The following is a 15214-nucleotide window of genomic DNA, read 5'->3' as shown; positions in this document are numbered from 1 at the left end:
GTTGGGATGGGGTTACTGCATGTGGGGAGGAAATTTTTTTTTTTTTTTTTTTGGCAGTACGTGGGCCTCTCACCGTTGCGGCCTCTCCTGTTGCAGAGCACAGGCTCCGGACACGCAGGCTCAGCGGCCATGGTTCACGGGCCCAGCCGCTCCGCGGCATGTGGGTTCTTCCCAGACCGGGGCACGAACCCGTGTCCCCTGCATCAGCAGGTGGACTCTCAACCATTGCGCCACCAGGGAAGCCCGGGAGGAAATTTTTGATACAGCAGAAAGTGGACTGCTTATGGGTTGAATTGTGTTTTCTCCCCAAAATATGTTGAACTTCTAACCCCCTAGTACGTCAACATGTGTCCTTATTTGGAGATAGGGTTTTATCTTGATAGGTATTATCAAGTTAAAGTCTTAGGCTGGACCTAATTCAACATGACTGTTGTCTGTATTAAAAAATTGAGGAGACTTCCGGGGAAGATGGTGGAAGAGTAAGACGCGGAGATCACCTTCCTCCCCACAGATACACCAGAAATACAGCTACACGTGGAACAACTCCTACAGAACACCTACTGAACGCTGGCAGAAGACCTCAGACCTCCCAAAAGCCAAGAAACTCCCCACGTACCTGGGTAGGGCAAAGAGGAGAGATGCCCACACAGAGGATCGGTGCCGACCAGCACTCACCAGCCTGAGAGGCTTGTCTGCTCGGCCAACGGGGCAGGCGGGGCTGGGAGCTGAGGCTCGGGCTTCAGTCAGAGCACAGGGAGAGGACTGGGGCTGGCGGCGTGAACACAGTCTGAAGGGGCTAATGCGCCACAGCTAGCCAGGAGGGAGTCCGGGAAAAAGTCTGGACCTGCCGAAGAGGCAAGAGACTTTTTCTTCCCTCTATGTTTCCTGGTGCGCAAGGAGAGGGGATTCAGAGCGCTGCTTAAAGGAGGAGCTCCAGAGACAGGTGCGAGGCGCGGCTGAAAGCGCGAACCCCAGAGACGGGCGTGGGACGCTGGGGCTGCTGCTGCCACCACCAAGAGGCCTGTGTGCGAGTGCAGGTCACTGTCCACGCCCCCCTTCCGGGGAGCCTGTGCAGCCCGTCACTGCCGGGGTCCCGGGATCGAGGGACGGCTTCCCCGGGAGAACGCACGGCGCGCCTTGGGCTGCTGCTACGTCACGCTGGCCTCTGCCGCCTCAGGCTTGCCCCACACTCCGTGCCCCTCCCTCACCCCGGCCTCAGTGAGCCAGAGTCCCCGAAGCAGCTGCTCCTTTAACCCTGTCCTGTCTGAGTGAAGAACAGACACCCTCCAGTGACCTACACGGAGAGGCGGGGCCAAATCCAAAGCTGAGACCTGGGAGCTGTGAGAACAAAGAAGAGAAAGGGGAATCTCTCCCAGCAGCCTCAGAAGCAGTGGATTAAAGCTCCACAATCAACTTGATGTACCCTGCATCTGTGGAATACATGAATAGACAACGAATCATCCCAAATTGAGGAGCCAGGAGTCAGTCAGTGCTGTGCCTCTGAGGTGGGAGAGCCAACTTCAGGACACTGGTCCACAAGAGACCTCTCAGCTCCACATAATATCAAATGGTGAAAATCTTCCAGAGATCTCCATCTCAACACCAGCACCCAGCTTCACTCAACGACCAGCAAGCTACAGTGCTGGACACCCTATGCCAAACAACTAGCAAGACAGGAACACAACACCACCCATTAGCAGAGAGGCTGCCTAAAATCATAAAAAGTCCACAGACACCCCAAAACACACCACCAGATGTGGACCTGCCCACCTGAAAGACAAGATCCAGCCTCATCCACCAGAACACAGGCACTAGTCCCCTCCACCAGGAAGCCTACACAACCCACTGAACCAACCTTAGCCACTGGGGACAGACACCAAAAACAACGGGAACTATGAACCTGCAGCCTGCAAAAAGGAGACGCCAAGCACAGTAAGATAAGCAAAATGAGAAGACAGAAAAACACACAGCAGGAGAAGGAGCAAGATAAAAACCCACCAGACCTAACAAATGAAGGGGAAATAGGCAGTCTACCGGAAAAAGAATTCAGAATAATGATAGTAAAGATGATCCAAAATCTTGGACACAGAATAGACAAAATGCAAGAAAGAGTTAACAAGGACCTAGAAGAACTGAAGAGGAATCAAGCAACGATTAGAAACACAATAAATGAAATGAAAAATACTCTAGATGGGATCAATAGCAGAATAACTGAGGCAGAAGAACGGATAAGTGACCTGGAAGATAAAATAGTGGAAATGACTGCTGCAGAGCAGAAGAAAGAAAAAAGAATGAAAAGAACTGAGGACAGTCTCAGAGACCTCTGGGACAACATTAAATGCACCAACATTCGAACTGTAGGGGTTCCAGAAGAAGAAGAGAAAAAGAAAGGGACTGAGAAAATATTTGAAGAGATTATAGTTGAAAACTTCCCTAATATGGGAAAGGAAATAGTTAATCAAGTCCAGGAGGCACAGAGAGTCCCATACAGGATAAATCCAAGGAGAAATACGCCAAGACACATATTAATCACACTGTCAAAAATTAAATACAAAGAAAACACATTAAAAGCAGCAAGGGAAAAACAACAAATAACACACAAGGGAATCCCCATAAGGTTAACAGCTGATCTTTCAGCAGAAACTCTGCAAGCCAGAAGGGACTGGCAGGACATATTTAAAGTGATGAAGGAGAAAAACCTGCAACCAAGATTACTCTACACAGCAAGGATCTCATTCAGATTGGATGGAGAAATTAAAACGTTTACAGACAAGCAAAAGCTGAGAGAGTTCAGCACCACCAAACCAGCTTTACAACAAATGCTAAAGGAACTTCTCTAGGCAAGAAACACAACAGAAGGAAAAGACCTACAATAATGAACCCAAAACAATTAAGAAAATGGGAATAGGAACATACATATCAATAATTACCTTAAATGTAAATGGACTAAATGCTCCCACCAAAAGACACAGATTGGCTGAATGGATACAAAAACAAGACTCATATATATGCTGTCTACAAGAGACCCACTTCAGACCTAGAGACACATACAGACTGAAAGTAAGGGGATGGAAAAAGATATTCCATGCAAATGGAAACCAAAAGAAAGGTGGAGTAGCAATTCTCATATCAGACAAAATAGACTTTAAAATAAAGACTACTAGAAGAGACAAAGAAGGACACTACATAATGATCAAGAGATCGATCCAAGAAGAAGATGTAACAATTGTAAATATTTATGCACCCAACATAGGAGCACCTCAATACATAAGGCAAGTACTAACAGCCATAAAAGGGGAAATCGACAGTAACACATTCATAGTAAGGGACTTTAACACCCCACTTTCACCAATGGACAGATCATCCAAAATGAAAATAAATAAGGAAACACAAGCTTTAAATGATACATTAAACAAGATGGACTTAATTGATATTTATAGGACATTCCATCCAAAAACAACAGAATACACATTTTTCTCAAGTGCTCATGGAACATTCTCCAAGATAGATCATATCTTGGGTCACAAATCAAGCCTTGGTAAATTTAAGAAAATTGAAATTGTATCAAGTATCTTTTCCGACCACAATGCTATGAGACTAGATATCAATTACAGGAAAAGAGCTGTAAAAAATACAAACACATGGAGGCTAAACAATACACTACTTAATAACGAAGTGATCACTGAAGAAATCAAAGAGGAAATAAAAAAATACCTAGAAACAAATGACAATGGAGACACGACAACCCAAAACCTATGGGAGGCAGCAAAAGCAGTTCTAAGAGGGAAGTTTATAGCAATACAATCCCACCTTAAGAAACAGGAAACATCTCGAATAAACAACCTAACCTTGCACCTAAAGCAATCAGAGAAAGAACAAAAACACCCCAAAGTTAGCAGAAGGAAAGAAATAATAAACATCAGATCAGAAATAAATGAAAAAGAAATGAAGGAAACGATAGCAAAGATCAATAAAACTAAAAGCTGGTTCTTTGAGAAGATAAACATAATTGATAAACCATTAGCCAGACTCATCAAGGAAAAAAGGGAGAAGACTCAAATCAATACAATTAGAAATGAAAAAGGAGAAGTAACAACTGACACTGCAGAAATACAAAAGATCATGAGAGATTACTACAAGCAACTCTATGCCAATAAAATGGACAACCTGGAAGAAATGGACAAATTCTTAGAAATGCACAACCTGCCAAGACTGAATCAGGAAGAAATAGAAAATATGAACAGACCAATCACAAGCACTGAAATTGAAAGTGTGATAAAAAATCTTCCAGCAAACAAAAGCCCAGGACCAGATGGCTTCACAGGCGAATTCTATCAAACACTTAGAGAAGAGCTAACACCTATCCTTCTCAAACTCTTCCAAAATACAGCAGAGGGAGGAACACTCCCAAACTCATTCTATGAGGCCACCATCACCCTGATACCAAAACCAGACAAGGATGTCACAAAGAAAGAAAACTACAGGCCAATATCACTGATGAACATAGATGCAAAATTCCTCAACAAAACACTAGCAAACAGAATCCAACAGCACATTAAAAGGATCATACACCATGATCAAGTGGGGTTTATTCCAGGAATGCAAGGATTCTTCAATATACGCAAATCAATCAACGTGATACACCATATTAACATACTGAAGGAGAAAAACCACATGATAATCTCAATCGATGCAGAGAAAGCTTTCGACAAAATTCAACACCCATTTATGATAAAAACCCTGCAGAAAGTAGGCATAGAGGGAACTTTCCTCAACATAATAAAGGCCATATATGACAAACCCACAGCCAACATCGTCCTCAATGGTGAAAAACTGAAAGCATTTCCACTAAGATCAGGAACAAGACAAGGTTGCCCACTCTCACCACTCTTATTCAACATAGTTTTGGAAGTTTTAGCCACAGCAATCAGAGAAGAAGAGGAAATAAAAGGAATCCAAATCAGAAAAGAAGAAATAAAGCTGTCACTGTTTGCAGATGACATGATACTACACATAGAGAATCCTAAAGATGCTACCAGAAAACTACTAGAGCTAATCAATGAATTTGGTAAAGTAGCAGGACACAAAATTAATGCACAGAAATCTCTGGCATTCCTATATACTAATGATGAAAAATCTGAAAGAGAAATCAAGAAAACACTCCCATTTACCATTGCAACAAAAAGAATAAAATATCTAGGAATAAACCTACCTAAGGAGACAAAAGACCTGTATGCAGAAAATTATAAGACACTGATGAAAGAAATTAAAGATGATACAAATAGAGGGAGAGATATACCATGTTCTTGGATTGGAAGAATCAACATTGTGAAAATGACTCTACTACCCAAAGCAATCTACAGATTCAATGCAATGCCTATTAAACTACCACTGGCATTTTTCACAGAGTTAGAACAAAAAATTTCACAATTTGTATGGAAACACAAAAGACCCTTAATAGCCAAAGCAATCTTGAGAACGAAAAATGGAGCTGGAGGAATCAGGCTCCCTGACTTCAGAATATACTACAAAGCTACAGTAATCAAGACAGTATGGTACTGGCACAAAAACACAAAGATAGATCAACAGAACAGGATAGAAAGCCCAGAGGTAAACCCACGCACATATGGTCACCTTATCTTTGATAAAGGAGGAAGGAATGTACAGTGGAGAAAGGACAGCCTTTTCAATAAGTGGTGCTGGGATAACTGGACAGGGACATGTAAAAGTATGAGATTAGATCACTCCCTAACACCATACACAAAAATAAGCTCAAAATGGATTAAAGACCTAAATGTAAGGCCAGACACTATCAAACTCTTAGAGGAAAACATAGGCAGAACACTCTATGACATAAATCACAGCAAGATCCTTTTTGACCCACCTCTTAGAGAAATGGAAATAAAGACAAAAATAAACACATGGGACCTAATGAAACTTAAAAGCTTTTGCACAGCAAAGGAAACCATAAACAAGACCAAAAGACAACCCTTAGAATGGGAGAAAATATTTGCAAATGAAGCAACTGACAAAGGATTAATCTCCAAAATTTATAAGCAGCTCATGCAGCTCAATAACAAAAAAACAAACAACCCAATCCAAAAATGGGCAGAAGACCTAAATAGACATTTCTCCACAGAAGATATACAGACTGCCAACAAACACATGAAAGGATGCTCAACATCTTTAATCATTAGAGAAATGCAAATCAAAACTACAATGAGATATCATCTCACACCAGTCAGAATGGCCATCATCAAAAAATCTAGAAACAATAAATGCTGGAGAGGGTGTGGAAAAAAGGGAACACTCTTGCACTGCTGGTGGGAATGTGAGTTGGTACAGCCACTATGGAGAACGGTATGGAGGTTCCTTAAAAAACTACAAATAGAACTACCATATGACCCAGCAATCCCACTACTGGGCATATACCCTGAGAAAACCATAATTCAAAAAGAGTCATGTACCAAAATGTTCATAGCAGCCCTATTTACAATAGCCCGGAGATAGAAACAACCTAAGTGTCCATCATCGGATGAATGGATAAAGAAGATGTGGCACATATATACAATGGAATATTACTCAGCCATAGAAAGAAATGAAATTGAGCTATTTGTAATGAGGTGGATGGACCTAGAGTCTGTCATACAGAGTGAAGTAAGTCAGAAAGAGAAAGACAAATACCGTATGCTAACACATATATATGGAATTTAAGAAGAAAAAAATGTCATGAAGAATCTAGGGGTAAGACAGGAATAAAGACACAGACCTACTAGAGAATGGACTTGAGGATATGGGGAGGGGGAAGGGTAAGGTGTGACAAAGCGAAAGAGAGACGTGGACATATATACACTACCAAACATAAGGTAGATAGCTAGTGGGGAGCAGCCGCATAGCACAGGGACATCAGCTCGGTGCTTTGTGACCGCCTGGAGGGGTGGGATAGGGAGGGTGGGAGGGAGACGCAAGAGGGAGGGGATATGGGAACATATGTATAACTGATTCACTTTGTTATAAAGCAGAAACTAACACACCATTGTTAAGCAATTATACTCCAATAAAGATGTAAAAACAAAAAAAATTGAGACAGACAAGTACACAGAGAGAGTGCCATGTAAAGGAAGCAGAGACTGGGATGATGCAGCAGAAGCCAATGAGTGCTAAAGACTGCCAGCAAACCACCAAATCTAGGGGAGAGACATGGAACAGGTCTTCCCTCCCAGACCGCAGAAGGAACCAACTCTGCCAACACCTTGATCTTAAACTTGCAGACTCCAGATCTGTGAGAAAATAAATTTCTGCTTTTTCAAACTACCTAGTATATGGCACTTTTTGCGTCGGGGGCTGGGAGTGGGCATGCCACACAGCTTGTGGGATCTTAGTTCCCTGACCACATATTGAACCTGGCCCCGGCAGTGAAAGCGCAGAGTCCTAACCACTGTACCGCCAGGCAATTCCCTGTGGCACTTCGTTATAGCTGCCCTAGAAAGTTACTATACTCAAAAAACGCAAAGTAGGATAAATTCAAAGAGAGACACACTAGATGCATGATAAACAACTGTCAACAGCCAAAGACTAAGTGAGTTGTGAAAGCAGCAAGAGAGAAGTGACTTGTCATATATAAGGGATCATCAATAAGATTATCAGCTGACTTCTCATCAGAAATCCTGGAGGTCAGATAATATTTAAACTGAAAGAAAAAAGCATCAACTGAGAATCATAGATCCAGCAAAACTATCCTTCAAAAGACAGGGAGAAATAAGCTATTCACAGATAAACAAGAGGTGAGGAAGTTCACTAACACTAGACCTATCTTATAAACAATGCTAAAGGGAGTCATTCAGGAGGAAATGAAAGGTGCTAGAGTGTAACTGAGAGCCACATTAAAATGTAAAGATCTGTGGTTAACATAAATACATGGACAAATACCAAAGCCAACATTATTAACTTTAGTTTGTAATTCCACTTTTACTTTCTACAGGATTTAAAAGACAAATGCATAAAAATAATTATAAATCTACATTACTGAGCACACAAGGTACAAAGGTTCATTTCTGAGATCAATAATATAAAAGGAGAATGGAGTTATACAGGAGTAGGGTTTTGTTCAATTCAAGTTGGTATCAATTCGTATTAGATTTCTGTAACTTTAGAATGTTATATGTAATCCCCATGGTAACAATAGATAAATATATAGATACACAAAAGGAAATAAGAAGGAAACCAAAACATGACACTACAGTATTTCCACGCCCATGTTCATTGCGGCATCATTCACAATAGTCAAGAGGTAGAAGCAAACCAAATGTCCATCAATGGATGAATGAATTAATAAAATGTGGTATATACATACAATGGAATATTAATCAGCCTTAAAGAAGTTAAGTCCTGTCACATGCTACAACATGGATGAGCCATGAGGGCATTATGCTAAGTGAAAAAAGCCAGTGCCAAAAGGACAAATACAGGTATCCCTGCTATCTGAAAGTAGAGTGTTCCTATGAAATCTTTTGTAAGCCAAAATGTAGTAAAGCAAATAAGCTCACTATTTTTGCTAAGACCAAAAATTCTCTTCAGATTTCTTTCAGTTAGTAAAAACAGATACTAATACAGGTCTTTCAGAAAAGTGAAGCTGATGTAAAGCGAACTTTCGAAAAGCAGGGGAAAGCTGTACTGTATGATTCCACTTACATAAAGTATCTAAATAGCCAAATTCATAGAAAAAGAGAGTAGAATTGTAGTTGTCAGTGGTTGAGGGTAGAATGAAATACAGAGTTATTGTTCAAGGGGTACTAAGTTTCAGTTTTGCAAGATGAACAGATTCTAGAGATCTGTTGTACAAGAACGTGAATATAGTGAACACTACTGAATGTACATCTTAAAGTGGTTAAGAGGGCAAATTTTGTATGTGAAGGACTGACAGCTTTTCTTCTAAGAACAGTAACAGGATAGGATGCATGCTTTTGCCAATGCTATTTAATATACTATTTTAAGTTCTAGCCAGAGTAATTAGGCAAAAAAAAGATAGAAAAGCCAACCAAATTGACGAAGAGTAGGAAAATGATCTCTTTTTGCAGATGACATGATCTTACAGGTAGAAAACCCTAAGATGCCACAAAAATACTAGTAGGTCTAATAAATGAATTTGGCAAAGATGTAGGATACAAAATGAACACACAAAAAAATCAGATGGGGCTACCCTGGTGGCACAGTGGTTGAGAGTCCACCTGCCGATGCAGGGGACACAGGTTCGTGCCCCGGTCTGGGAAGATCCCACATGCCACGGAGCGGCTGGGCCCGTGAGCCACGGCCACTGAGCCTGTGCATCCAGAGCCTGTGCTCCACAACGGGAGAGGCCACAGCAGTGAGAGGCCCGCGTACCGCAAAAAAAAAAAAAAAAAAAAAAAAAATCAGATGCATTTCTACACACTAACAATGAACAGTCTGAAAAGGAAATCAAGAAAACAATTCATTTTACAATAGAATAAAAAGAATATACTCAGGAATAAACATAATCGAGGATGCCACAGACTTGTACACTTGTTGTACACTACACAACACTGCTGAAATTAATGAAGACAAACTAAACATGCAAAGATCTCCCACGTTCATGAACTGATTTAATATTGTTAAGATGTCAGTACCCAAAGCAATCTATAATTCAAAGCCATCCCTATTAAAATCCCAACAATGTTTCATGTAGAATAGAAAAACCCATCTGAAAAGTCACATGGGATCTCAAGGGACCCTAAACTTCCAAAACAAACTTGAAAAAGAACAAAGTTGGAGAGCTCACACATCCTGATTTCAAAACTTGCTACAAAGCCACAGTAATTAAAACAGTGTGCTACTCAGCATTCAGACAAGGAATAAAAGGTATCCAAATTGGAAGGGAAGAGGTAAAATTGTCACTATATGCAGATGACATGATACTATACATAGAAAACCCTAAGAATGCCACACAAAAACTACTAGATCTGGGACTTCCCTGATGGCCCAGTGGGTAAGACTCCACACTCCCAACACAGGGGGCCTTGGTTCAATCCCTGGTCGGGAAACTAGATCCCACATGCGTGCTGCAACTAAGAGTCTGCATGCTGCAACTAAGAGTCTGCATGCCACAACTAAGAATCTGCATGCTGCAACTGAGACCTGGTGCAGCCTAAATAAATAATATTAAAAAAAAAAGCTCTACTAGATCTAATAAATGAATTCAGCCAAGTAGCAGGATACAAGATTAACATTCAGAAATCAGTTGCATTTCTTTACACTAACAATGAAATAATATCAGAAAGGGAATGTAAAAAAAATACCTTTTAAAATTGCACCAAAAAACCCACCTAGGAATAAACCTGACCAAGGAGCTGAAAGACTTATATGCTGAGAACTATAAAACATTAATAAAGGAAATTATAGAGGAATCAAAGAAATGGAAAGATATCCCATGCTCTTTGATTGGAATAATTAATACTGTTAAAATGGCAATACTACCCAAAGCAATCTACAGATTTAATGTGATCCCTATCAAATTACCCATGACAGTTTTCAGAGAACTAGAACAATAATCTAAAAACTTACATGGAAACATAAAAGACCCAGAACTGCCAAAGCAATCCTGAGGGAAAAAAACAAAGCAGGAGGCATAATTCTCCCAGATTTCAGACAACACTACAAAGCTACAGTAATCAAACCAGTGTGGTATTGGTACAAAAACAGATATATGGATCAATGGAACAGAACAGAGAACCCAGAAATAAAGCCACACACCTACGATCAATTAATCTTCAAAAAGGAGGCAAGAACATAAAATGGGAAAAAGACAGTCTCTTTAGCAGTGGTGCTGGGAAAGTTGGACAGCTGCATGTAAATCAATGAAGTTAGAACACACCCTCATGCCATGCACAAAAATAAACTCAAAATGGCTTGAAGACTTTTACAAGACATAACACCATGAAACTCCTAGAAGAGAGCATAGGCAAAACATTCTCTGACATAAACTGTACCAATGTTTTCTTAAGTCAGTCTTCCAAGGCAATAGAAATAAAAACAAAAATAAACAAACAAGACCTAATGAAACTCACAAGCTTTTGCACAGCAAAGAAAACCATAAACAAAATGAAAAGACAACCTACAGTATGGGAGAAAATATTTCTAAATGATGCAACTGACAAGGGCTTAATCTCCAAAATATATAAACAGCTCATACAACTCAACAACAACAACAGGGCCTCCCTGGTGGCGCAGTGGTTGAGAGTCCGCCTGCCGATGCAGGGGATACGGGTTCGTGCCCCGGTCTGGGAGGATCCCATATGCCGCGGAGCGGCTGGGCCCGTGAGCCACGGCCGCTGGGCCTGCGCATCCGGAGCCTGTGCTCCGCAACGGGAGAGGCCACAACAGTGAGAGGCCCGCATACCGCAAAAAAAAAAAAAAAAAAAAAAACAACAACAAAAAAAACCCAACTGAAAAATGGGCAGGAGACCTTAATAGATTTCTCCAAAGAAGACATACAGATGGTCAGTAGGCACATGAAAAGATGCTCCACATGACTAATTATTAGAGAAATGCAAATCAAAACTACAATGAGGTACCACCTCACACCGGTCAGAATGGCCACCATTAAAAAGTCTATAGCGGGGGCTTCCCTGGTGGCGCAGTCGTTGGGAGTCTGCCTGCTGATGCAGGGGACGCAGGTTCGTGCCCCGGTCTGGGAGGGTCCCACGTGCCGTGGAGCGGCTGGGCCTGTGGGTCTGGAGCCTGTGCTCCGCGGCGGGAGAGGCCACAACAGTGAGAGGCCCGCATACCGCAAAAAAAAAAAAAAAAAAGTCTATAGGGGGATTTCCCTGGTGGTGCAGTGGTTAAGAATCCACCTGCCAATGCAGGGGACACGGGTTTGAGCCCTGGTCCAGGAAGATCCCACATGCCACGGAGCAACTAAGCCCACACGCCACAACTACTGAGCCTGTGTGCTACAACTACTGAAGCTCGTGTGCCTAGAGCTCGTGCTCTGAAACAAGAGAAGCCACTGCAATAAGAAGGCTGCACACCACAACGAAGAGTAGCCCCCACTCGACACAACTAGAGAATGCCTGCGTGCAGCAACGAAGACCCAACACAGCCATTAAAAAAAAAAAAAGTCTATAGGGACTTCCCTGATGGTCCAGTGATTAAGACTCCGTGCTTCCACTGCAGGGTGCACGGGTTCAAACCCTGGCTGGGGAACTAAGATCCTGCATTTCATGTGGCGTGGCCAAAAAAGTAAATAAAAACAAAAAAATTAAAAATAAAAATATTAAAAGTCTACAAATAACAAACGCTGGAGAGGCTGTGGAGAAAAGGGAACCCTCCTACACTGTTAGTGGGAATGTAAATTGGTGCAGCCACTATGGAGAACAGTACGGAGGTTCCTCAGAAAACTAAAAATAGAGATATACCATATGATCCAGCAATTCCACTCATGGGCATCTATCCAGAGAAAACTATAATTCAAAAAGATACATGCACCCCTATGTTCATAGCAACACCATTCACAATAGCCATGACATGGAAGCAACCTAAATGTCCATTGAAAGATGAAAGGATAAAGAAGATGTGGTATATATATACAGTGGAATACTATTCAGCCATAAAAAGAACAAAATAATGCCATTTGCAGCAACATGGATGCAACAAGAGATTATCATACTAAGTGAAGTAATTCAGAAAGAGAAACACAAATACCATACGATATCACTTACATGTAGAATCTAAAATATGGCAAAAATGAACCTATCTACAAAACAGAAATAGACTCACAGACATAGAAAACAGACTTGTGGTTGCCAAGGGGGAGGGTGAGAGGCAGAGGGATGGACTGTCTGGGGTTGGTAGATGCAAACTATTACATTTACAATGGATAAACAACAAGGTCCTACTGTACAGCACAGGGAATAATATTCAATATCCTGGGATAAACCATAATGGAAAAGAATATTAAAGAAGAATGTAGGGCTTCCCTGGTGGTGCAGTGGTTGGGAGTCCGCCTGCCAATGCAGGGGACACGGGTTCGTGCCCCGGTCCGGGAGGATCCCGCATGCCGCGGAGAGGCTGGGCCCGTGAGCCATGGCCGCTGAGCCTGCGCGTCTGGAGCCTGTGCTCCGCAACGGGAGAGGCCACAACAGTGAGAGGCCCGCGTACCGCAAAAAAAAAAAAAAGAATGTATATATGTATATAACTGAGTCCCTCTGCAGTGCAGCAGAGATTGGCACACTGTAAATCAACCACACTTCAATTAAAAACAAAAAACAAAAAAACCCAGTGTGCTACTGCCATAAGAACGGACAGATGGACCAATGGAATAGAATAGAGAGCCCAGAAATAAACATTCACGTATATGGTCAACTGAGTTTTGACAAGGGTGCCAAGACCATACAATGGAGAAAAGACCATCTTTTCAACAAATGGTGCTGGGTAAACTGGATATCCAAATGGGAAAGAATGAACCTTTCTCTTACACCATATATAAAAATCAGCTCAAAATAACTCAAAGACCTAAATGTAAGAGCTAAAACTATAAAACTCATAGAAGAAAACACAGGGGGGAAAAGCTTCACAATGTTAAGATTGGCAATGATTTCTTGGATATGACATCAAAATACAGGCAACAAAAGAAAAAGTAGATAAACTGGACTTTATCAATTAAAAACTTTTTGAAAGAATGCTATCAAGAGAGTGATAAGGTAAGCCACAGAATAAGAGAAAACATCTGAAAATGATATATCTGATAAAATACTAATATCCATCATGTATAAAGATCTCCTATAACCCAACAACAGCAAAATAAATAATCCAATTCAAAAATGGGCAATGGACTGGAATTAACTCATTCTAAGGGCCATAATGCTTTGTGTGACACATAAAGCATGGACACAGAGAGATCAATAAAGATGAACCTTAATGCTAGTAGCTATCTAAAACAAACCCATCAGTCATATATCCAAAATTTTCTATGAATGCCTTTAATCTGAATCTATTTTGGTATTCTAATTCAGAAAATTACCTAGGAATAAAAAGTAAATTCTCATACATTATCAGAAGCAGGTGTTATCATTTTATTTTGATTTGCCAGCTCTATGTGCTCTCCTGGTTTCTAGATTTCAGAAGGTAGCAAGAAACATTTACACATTAGGGATCCTTCATTTTCCTTCCCCTCCATACTTCACTAACTTGCATGATAAAGATTTCCTTCAATTTACTATGAATCACATGAATTTCTTGTTTAAAAACAAGAAACTACTAAGCTACTAAGAAACTTGTATTTACAGAAGGTTGATAGTGGTTTGCTCTAAACTCATACTGGGCACTCATTTCCATTACAAATTTCTACTTAAAATTTGAAAAAAATCCTTTTCTCAAAGGACCACTATATACTTACCAACTGAAGATAGAAATCAGTAGGACTATTTATATGACAAACCATAACTGAAACATCTGTCATTTCCTTAGGCAAAACAGGTGGATGATAGTGTAGAGTCGCATTTTTTTCAGAGTGACTTCTTGCTAATTGAGACCTGAACCTAATTAAAAGCATAAGCAAGAGCCATTAAGTCTCTCTTCTCTCAGTGAATTGATCTGAAGAAAGGACTTACACACATACTGATTTATCTACCAAGAGTATTTTTCCAATTTCTCTCTTCTAACTTACAACATTTCTTAGTATTGTCTCCAATTATCAAACCAGGATAAATAAAAGGTCAAGTCTCAAAACTCAATAATTAACCTTCAAGTTTGTGCTGGAACATTTTTGAGTTGGGCCTGTATGTTCTACTCCAAGTTTCTACTCTTTTGGTTGACAATACCCAGCATCTATGGTAGCAATCAGAAAGGCCAGCTGAGGGTTTCTGTGACCGCTTTCAGCTCCAATACTCGACTTAAGTTTTATTTTTCCAGAATGGAATCTACTTGGGTCACTTCCAGAGTCGTGTAATTGCTCAGGACAGAAAGTAGTATCTTCCATCATCTCTGTGGTTACTTAGTCATCTTACTTTGTTCATCAGAGATGAGAAAGGAAAGAAATTTAAGTATCTACTCTAGATTCATACGTTAAATATAGAGTGGTGATCATGATCTTATTCCAAAGGTTAGAAAATGTAAGAACTGTTAAACTGTAATTCTTGAAACCCTACTGAAGCTACTTGTAAAAGTCAGCAAGAGTATTAAAAAATGTTCCATATCTACC

The 15214-nt window shown here is 40.8% G+C and overlaps 1 protein-coding gene across 1 annotated transcript in view; it reads right to left on the bottom strand.

The window, feature by feature from the left end:
• The window catches only part of RNF17 (ring finger protein 17), a 116045-nt gene that overhangs the window by 63714 nt on the left and 37117 nt on the right, over positions 1-15214 (bottom strand). Inside the window, exon 16 of the mRNA XM_060080280.1 lies at positions 14411-14552. Coding sequence (XP_059936263.1) covers positions 14411-14552 — 142 coding nt within the window. The remainder of the gene's footprint in view (positions 1-14410; positions 14553-15214) is intronic.

Source organism: Mesoplodon densirostris, chromosome 17 (genome assembly GCF_025265405.1).
Source record: "Mesoplodon densirostris isolate mMesDen1 chromosome 17, mMesDen1 primary haplotype, whole genome shotgun sequence".
Lineage (NCBI taxonomy): Eukaryota > Metazoa > Chordata > Mammalia > Artiodactyla > Ziphiidae > Mesoplodon > Mesoplodon densirostris.
Note: the sequence above shows the minus strand (reverse complement) of the source record. Positions and strands in the feature narration are given on the sequence as shown.